Here is a 9,151-nt window from a genome sequence, read left to right as displayed (position 1 = left end):
TTTTATTGCCGTACGCCCATAGGAAACGCACGGACGCACAAAAACGATTTGAAGTGTTCGACAGTAGGTATCTCGACGTTAATTGCAGTGGTGAATTGGGGGGTATACGGAGATATACGGTGTATACTTACTTCTCTAGTTTTATTTTTAGCGTATACTCTCTAAATAAACGACGATACGCGGGTATACGGCCGTATAGCCCCGTATACCTGTTATAATTTTCAAAAATGAATAAAATGCACTAAAAATACTACAAAAATGACCTTAAAATATAAAATTCCCTAAAAATACAAAAAATGCAAAATAAAAACTGCACTATTAAATTCTATATTTCATGAATTAAATTTCGATAAAGACGAGCCTCGAATGTAATCATTAGAAAAAAAGATGCAAATGCATCAAGTTCCGGGCCCTAGCAATCATGATTAGTGCACTAATCACTAAGTTATTTGCAGTTAGTAACCATTCTAATTTCTTAGACTGTACTAATTTTTTAAAATTTTTGTTTGGTCAAAGTGATACTGATAATTAGAATAAAGATTGTTAGCGGATTCGAGCGAAGCGAGAAAAAATTTTTTTTTTTGATTCAATGTTATAGGTGTTGTAGGTACATCATTGACACCTAAGATCTAGAAGTCGTATACCCAAGAATCGGGGGTACGAAAAAGAGGAGGCACTGTGGAGTTTGGCGATAAATCTCCAACGCACGTTTTCCGGCACCCCGTCGTGTGACGAGTTCACGGTATCATGAAGTAATGGCACACTCGGACGCACGTCAATATCATAACAACGGGCAGGTGGACGACGTTTCCGCGTCGCAACGCGGGAGGAGGCTGACGAACGGCCGAACGCGATCGGGGACGCATAAAAATAATACGGCGACCGATAGAGAAGCCAATCCAAATATATCGCAAACGGTATTTTGCGATCGTACAAAATCGTACAATGTCGGTGTCGGAGACGTCTCGCCGAGATATTGTAAAAGCAAAAAAAAATAAAAATAAATCAAATATCGAGTGATACACGGAATTACGGAAACTCGCACTAACAATGGTCAGCAATCAGCATGTCTTTGAGTGGTGCAATGACGACTAGTTGCGGTAGCACGACGGTACTGAACGAGATCCACATATAATATATTAATTATATAGTTTATATAGTTTCTAACTGAAAAATCAAAAGAAGTAAATAAACTTTATATTATCAAAAAATCAAACTTCACTTTCGAAACATTTTGCTTTATTGTTTATAGATTTTCCTAGGGATTTTCTGAAAAAATTATAAAAAGTAGAAAAACTAGTCAAAAAAGCAAAATCAAAAACAAAAGCTGGAAACAAGCATCTTTATAAAAAATCGTTGAAAAAAGCAAAAATAGCTTCAAAATTTATAATTGAACGTGTTGTAACATATGACATACACTTCCATACCACATTTTAAGTCAATCCATAAAAATAAGCAAATGCTTTAAGTCCCGATCCCTGTATATTATATACATCTTGACTGTGGCTATGGTGACCATATATATTTATTTATTATGTATCAAAATATCGTAGTGACATACGATTACATCGCTGACATCGTGACACGGACTAAACGGAGCACATTAATTTGCATCGGCATCGGCATGTGCTCGGAATACAATATATATTATACATATCAATCTGGCGCTTACCTTGCCGGCCGGTAATTTGAATGGGATTGGCGATAAAAGTAATTTAAATCTAACCTCAATTAATTTAATATTATTTATAATTATAATTGATTACATAATTCATTCAAATGTGATAGTTCTATATTTTTAAGGATAATTTTTATTCAAGTCAAAATAAAAAAATAACACATTTTATGATTTTTAATTAAAATATATTTACATAAAAAAAAATATAATAACACAATATTGAAGGAATATACTACTTTGTAAACTTAAAAATAATTTGTTTAGACTTTTGCTACTTTTTCATCGTCAGATGAATCACTGGAATCATCACTGTGAGTATTTGAATTCTTGAAGTTTGTCTATAAATAAAAATAAGAACATCCATGACATTTAAATTTTTTTATTGGATATTTAATGTATTTTTAAATTATATGAAAAACTATAAGCCATTGGAAAACAGTATTATTAGAGCTATAATGTTCTGTATGATTTATCATATTTAAGTAATGTTTAAGATGAATGAGAATAAATTAATATGAATATTATGAAAATATATTTAAAAAAATGATTACGAAATAGGTAAACTCACTCTAAAAATTATAGACAATATTCATTACATTATAAATTAATATTTCACTCACCTTGTTTTCTAAATTATCAATATTGTATTTAAATGTTTTTCCTTGGGACTCAAGATTTTTTTTAATTCTTAATATAGCTGACTTATTAATGTCTCCAAGTGTAATTTTCTCTAAAGCCTTGTCTAATACTTTGCTGGCTTCAATGACATTGCCTTGATTAACTAAATTAAAACATTAAATAATAAGCTAAATTATGAAATGAAATACTATTATTTTTCTCAACTAACCATAAGAATCTATAATAGCACTATAAACTATTCCAAGATTTGCACTGTGATTGATTTCCTTAAAATTGGGTAATATTTCTAAGAGTTTATAACCCAACTCAATATTGTTATTTGTACGAACATCTGATAATAATTGTCGATACTGAACAAACTTCTCATTTTCAAATTCTTTGGCGATGGTAATAGCTTCATCAAATTTTTTATTCAACATGAAATGAGACCACAAACTATTTGCAAAGACCTTATAACCAAGTGGTGATACTTTGGTATGTAATTTTTCAACTAAAAATAAAATAAAATCACATTAATTAAAAAAAATGAAACAACATAATATTTATTTTAATAAATTATACTAACTTATTGGTATGAATGATGAGTCACTATTTAAGATGTTCACTAAATTACCACCTGGAACATTCTTTATAAATTCAGATAATTTTTCTGTATCATTTATATTTTCATCAATACCAGCTTCTAAACGAGCTATTAGATCGTTAACATTACCATTTGATTGATAAGCGTTAAATATTTTGTTATTCAAATTCAATTTATTGCTCATAACCTTAAAAAAAATTAATTAAATTCATTAGTATAACATATTGATTAGAAACAGTAAAATCTCAACAACTCAATAAAATAAATAACAAAATTTACTTTTAACATAAATATACATTAACCATAATGTTTTTATAAATAAGTACTGTTGGATTAATGTAAATTATTGAGATCAGTTTTAAGTACACATTAAACAAGATTATTTTACCTTAGTCACTTTTGAACTTAGATATTCCAAACTTTCTATATGGCCAGCTTCTGAAAGGTTTTTTACCAAGAAAGCTAATATATTTTTTGTTATTGGCCTACTACTTTCTAACATGCCTTTTGCAATTTCGAATGCTTCTTTTAATCTTTTTTCACGTATTAACAACTCAATGATTTTAGATTCACTTGATGTGTTAATACTAAATCCTTTAGAATACATAGTTTTGCGCAACGCAAGAGCTTGAGTAATGTTATTATTTTTTATACATAACTCAAGTTCAGAAGATAAACTTTTATTAACATCACTAGGGACAACTAGAACTTTATCTTTTGGTTTCTTAACTGTGAAAGGAACTTCAAGTTCATTTTTCTTTAAAAGCTCGCTTAAAGACCACATGAAATATTCTGATGGTTGGCAATCTTCTTCCTGCATTTGAGTCCAAAGAGACATTGCTTCTTCGACTTTATTATTTTTACCTAATACAAATATTAAATAAAACTTGTTATTATTAACCATAATATATCACAATGAAATAACTTAACTGTATATCTGTAGAAGTTCATTAAATATATTAGTCCTGTCAAATTGACCAATGTTTTTTGTGACCTCCAGCAATCGAATGAGAGATTCTTCAGCATTCTCAGATCCATATTTAGCACAAGCAGAATTAATACGATCTTGTCTAGTTCGTAATCCTGGAGTCTAAAAAATATAATTCAATATTCATGTTTATTGAGGATTTTCTTTAGCATAATTTTTTCAAGCATTATCAAAATATCAAATTTCTTTTTTTAACCAAAATTAATTATTATAGATGGATGTTTTCTATTTAATTAGATAAAATATTGAACTATAAAAATTAAAAATTCCAATTGTTTATATTTTTATTTACCAATGTGAGTAAAATATTTAAAATTTGCACAAGAGTAACTCTTAAAACTGTTTTAACAAGAACAAATAAAAGAACTTATTTAATTAAACACCTAAAGAGATAATTATTTAAAATGTATTTTTTTATATTGATTTGGTAAAATTTATCCTTAAAAATAATCTTTAACTTAAACCACAATAATCATTAATTAAAAAAATTAAATATTAATATATTACCTACCTCTAAAATTTTACGAGCTTGTTTTACACGGCCACATTCAATAAATGCAAACATAAGATCATACAACGAATTTACTTCACCGTGTACAGTAGTACTCAAATCAGTTAACACTTGCAAAGAAATAGCATCTTCCGCTTGAATAAATTTCAAAGCTAATTCATTTTTCCATGGAGTACATCTGTATGTTTTACAACACCATTCAAATTTCTCCAAAGCTCCTTTAATATTGTTGCTAAACATATACACATACACAATACAATTTAAAATTTAAATCATAAATTAATTTAACATAATATATAAATTAATACAATATACACTTATTACTTGACAATATGAACTTTTATTAATGGTCCTAAAAGTATATTTGATACAGATATAATGTTGTTATTGATAATTAAATCAAATATTTTTTGAAGATTTTCTACATTGCCAGTTTCAGCTACAGTATTTAATAACTTCCAACAAATATTGGCATGTTGAAATGATGTAAACTCAGTACTATCATCAAATTGTTTAAATGAAGACAGAAAATCTATAGCATCTAAATACAATAAATGCAATGTTATTTTCATTTATTAATAAAATTCAAAATAACAAGCTCTTAATATAAATCACAAAGACTTACCTTCAACACCATCCGATTTAGCTATTACTTCGGCCATTTTGATCACCTTAAATTTGTCCATAGTAAATTCAGGATTACTAGTTTTTATTTCATGAAAAATTTGTTTTGCTTCGGCCAGTTTATTGTGATTTAAATACAGATCAATAAGTAAAAACATTGACCCAGGTGGAATACTAAATCCTTCAGCTACTAATTTCTAAATGTAAAATAAATTTAAATTTAAACAGAATAATAAAATATAATATAAATACATGTATTTTTGAATTATGAACTGAATATTTACATCTTTAAATGCAGAAGCTTTTTCTAAATTGTTATTTTTACAATACAAATTTAACAATTGTCTTTTAGTTCCGTTTTTAGATTCACCTGAGGCTTCTGCTTTATTAATTATTTTTTCCAATGTATTTTCATCCTACAATAAAAAAAATACATTTTTTTAATATGAAAATATTAAACCATTTTTGAAAAAAAAAATGGAGTTAATATAAAAAAATTATAAATTATTTACACTTACTACATTAGATGATGTATAACCACCTGGCTTGACGCTCAATCCTGCTTTAATTACTAAATTAGAATCTGTTAAATTTTCTAATAAACTTGTTATTTCAAAAGTTAATTTTCCTTGTAGATGATTTTGTACTTGTTCTGATGCATAAGCATTAATTCCCAAGCCTTTACCATACATGTTCTAATATTTTTCCAATAAAAATTCAATTTGTTATAGGTACATTTCAATCACAATTAACTAAATAATTATATAAAATTTACTTCTAATAATTCATGAATGATTTCCACAACCCCTGGAGTCAGTTTTAAATTTCGAACAATATCAATTAGAACTTGACTGATGAATTCTCGCATTTCAGTTATTTGTTCTTCTGTATGAATAGAATTTTTATCAAATTTTTCTTGTTTTGACAATTCAGGGGTAGTAACAAGAGAATATCTTGAAAATCCATTGCATATTTGTTGGAGTAATACAATAAATGATGTTATATCATTACCAGCCAAAAATGCATTAACTAATGGACGACGAATTAAAGAAGGGACGTAGAATGCACGACTAGTAGCAGCTGTTTATAAATAAAAATTAATAAGATTATTATAACTTTATAATTAAGTCTATGAAAAACTATGTACCAATGTCTGCTGCTAGACGAATCTTCTTTTCAGACAGTAAATACAAAACTACTGAATGTGTAGTTGTGCCTGTTGGTATACCTAACAATTGTAATTCATTAATGATTTTTGCTCCATCATTGTCATTTTTAAATATTGCTGGTAAAATATAATACCGAAGGGTATCAATATTAGGGTTTAATTCATACTCCTTAACCATAATGCTCAGCACATCTTTTAATCCTACAACAAAAAAATTATTTAAATGATAATTTTTTAAGATACTCAACTAAAATTAATAGGTATATAAAAAAAAGTAATTACCTTGCAAATCATTTTGTTTATTTTTAGCAACAAAAATTGGCCAAAAGTAATGTTGTTTAATAGGATGATCATTTTCTTTTAGATACTTGAACATGCCTAATGCTATATCAGTTGATCCATTCTTCAGCGCTAATTCAGTTGCAATTTCAAATGCTTTAGAATTTGACCCTTCAGCTACTAATTTCTTGCAAAACCCAATCACATTATCCAGAGACTAAAAAATAAATTTGAATATAATACCATAGAATAACCAGAAAAGACACTTTTCATGTAATACATAGATTTTTATAGAGAACAGATTTGTTACACCTATTGGTAATACAATACTGCTATCATAATAATAGTTCCCATTATTTTAATCTTCTAATTACTAAAATTACTAAATTAAAAAAAATGAAAGTAATAAAATGTGTAAATTAAATTTTTGAATTTTTTCAGTATAAAGAAAATGTTAATTATTACAAATTAATAGATACACTAATTTGCCTAGAAATTTAAGATTTTTGATTTACTAGATGATTCTACTTCTGTTTATTACTTATTCTATGATTATACATAAACCATAAAATAATAAAGTATATGTAATCACATGTGAAATATGTGAATACAATTTAAAAAAAAATAAAAACATTTTAAAACTGTTCTTACACTATTAACTTTTGTAAGATGGCCAATCAAGAAGCGACCAATTGGTGGGGAAGTTCCATCAGCCTTTAGTGGTTTTGTCATTGTATCAAATATTTTAAATGCAATTTCCTCTTGGCCAGTAGTCACTAATTTATAAATACAATTAATAGCATCTTGATTATATCCAGACGATTTTGAAATTCTAGTCATTATCTATAATTAATAAAAAAATATTTGTAAATAAGTATTTTTAAAAATGTAAAAAAATATTAAAATATGCATACTTGTTCGATTTTATCACCATGACCATTGACAGCCAATGAATATACAATATCAAGATATTCTTTATCACTTAAATAAATTTCTTTATTATCACAAGTGTCCAAAACGTCAACTACTTTGGCAATATCACCATTTTTGGCATACCCTGAAGCTAATAATGTATATGTATCTGATGTGGGTTCTAGATTTGATTCTTTCATAACATTTAAAACACCTTCAGCACTCTCCATATCGCTAAAATTTGAATAATAATTAGTTATAAATCATGATTGTATACATTCTGTACAGTACAGTAATTACACATTAATGTTAATTATGAACAAAACATAAATATTTTATACATGTAAAAAGTTAAAAATTAAAAATAAAACAAATTATATATAATGCGCACTATAAAATACCTATTTTGTGAATGACCCATGACTAAGGCATTGAAAACTATTTTGTTTATTGGTAGATCTTTATCACGCATATATTCTAATATACGACTAGCACCAGCAATATCACCATTTTGACAATAGCCTGTTATTAAGTGTTGAAAAGTTACACGATTAGGTGTAATACCTTTTTTTTCCAAATCTTCTAAAAATTCAGTTGGAGAGAATGCATAATTATTTTCCAAATATACTTTCAGCAATGTGTTGTAATGACTTATGTCCAGAGGAACACCTATAAATAAAATATAAAATAAATATATTATTTATATTTATTTGTAATAGATAAATAAATAAGTGCATACCAATTTCATTTATAGCTCGCCATATTTTTTGAACAAGTATTGTTCGATTTTGAGGTAATTCATCAGGCACCAAGCTACCACAACATCGAAGAACCATTAAAGACTGCGATGGAGTGGCAGTTTCTATAAAAAAAGATATATATGTGAAAAAATTCTTAAGGTAAAAAAAAACAAAAACAACTCACTAGAAATCAGAATTTCATTTAAAATCTCTTCAATTTCTCTTTTCGATATACGACCCATTCGTCTTAAATCAAAATCAAGTTTTTTAATATAATCATCGATTTTTTTGGTTGAGGTGTTTTGATGAATAGCTGATGAGAAAAATGACCTAAGTACATAAAATAATATAAAATTTAAAAAAACTCCATTTCTCGAATAGAACCTAAGGAAACTTACCGATTTGGAAGTATATTGGTATTGCAATATGAAATACTTGCATTATTGGTTTCTGAAAATTTCTTATGGGAAATATGAGAATTCGTATTTGATATTAGAGTGTTGCTAATCCTATGACGGCTTAAATTGTAAGCGGTACGAATGTGCTTAGAGCACTGTATTAAAACAGACATGTTAAAGTTTAATATTAGGTTTCAAATAAATCGATAAAACAATATTTGAATACAATTCGTCAATCAGACGACTAGCAACATTTAATATCTAAAGATTTTCACAAATCTCTACCGCTACGATTAGAAGAATCTTTAAAATATTAAAATAACCTTAAAATGGATTATAATATTGTGCTCACTATCACGGTCGTGGATAGATAATATTTTTTATCATAAAAATAAAAATACAATATTATTGGTACTATCTACAACCATGGTACAGATTCGAAGTACAACCATAGACCTTATACTATAAGGTCTATGCGTGCAACCCATTGATATATATATATCACAAAAGACAGGATACATAGATAATATTACGTCTATGCACAGAATAGATTATTTAATACATTTTATTATTCATTGTATTTCATTCACGGACTTCGTGAATTCATGTGATTTCATTATGTGCCATGACA

At 27.3% G+C, this 9,151-nt stretch overlaps 1 protein-coding gene across 1 annotated transcript; it reads right to left on the bottom strand.

Annotated features, from left to right (window-relative positions):
• Nucleotides 1–1,855: 1,855 nt before the first annotated feature.
• LOC113549536 (leucine-rich PPR motif-containing protein, mitochondrial) lies at nt 1,856–8,837 on the bottom strand. Its single transcript, XM_026950885.1, has 20 exons — nt 8,521–8,837; nt 8,307–8,452; nt 8,122–8,244; nt 7,784–8,051; nt 7,385–7,616; nt 7,122–7,313; nt 6,474–6,687; nt 6,171–6,392; nt 5,799–6,103; nt 5,542–5,718; nt 5,308–5,439; nt 5,025–5,220; nt 4,724–4,940; nt 4,400–4,631; nt 3,831–3,990; nt 3,289–3,764; nt 2,883–3,087; nt 2,526–2,807; nt 2,299–2,459; nt 1,856–2,016 (listed from the first exon to the last, which is right to left on the bottom strand). The coding sequence occupies exons 1-20, from the start codon at nt 8,691–8,693 to the stop codon at nt 1,939–1,941; spliced, it is 4,191 nt and encodes a 1,396-aa protein (XP_026806686.1). The 5' UTR covers nt 8,694–8,837; the 3' UTR covers nt 1,856–1,938.
• Nucleotides 8,838–9,151: the final 314 nt, after the last annotated feature.

Source organism: Rhopalosiphum maidis, chromosome 4 (genome assembly GCF_003676215.2).
Source record: "Rhopalosiphum maidis isolate BTI-1 chromosome 4, ASM367621v3, whole genome shotgun sequence".
Taxonomy (NCBI): domain Eukaryota; kingdom Metazoa; phylum Arthropoda; class Insecta; order Hemiptera; family Aphididae; genus Rhopalosiphum; species Rhopalosiphum maidis.
This window is presented reverse-complemented; position numbering and strand designations above follow the sequence as displayed.

What these genes read in the sequence shown, in the direction of transcription:
- LOC113549536 (XM_026950885.1), bottom strand. Translation starts at nt 8,693, where the DNA reads ATGTCTGTTTTAATACAGTGCTCTAAGCACATTCGTACCGCTTACAAT. An exon ending in TAAACAAAATGATTTGCAAG is followed by an intron (nt 6,393 to 6,473) that starts GTAATTACTTTT and finishes TTTTTGTTGTAG; the next exon opens with GATTAAAAGATGTGCTGAGC. An exon ending in TGAACTTCTACAGATATACA is followed by an intron (nt 3,765 to 3,830) that starts GTTAAGTTATTT and finishes TATTTGTATTAG; the next exon opens with GTAAAAATAATAAAGTCGAA.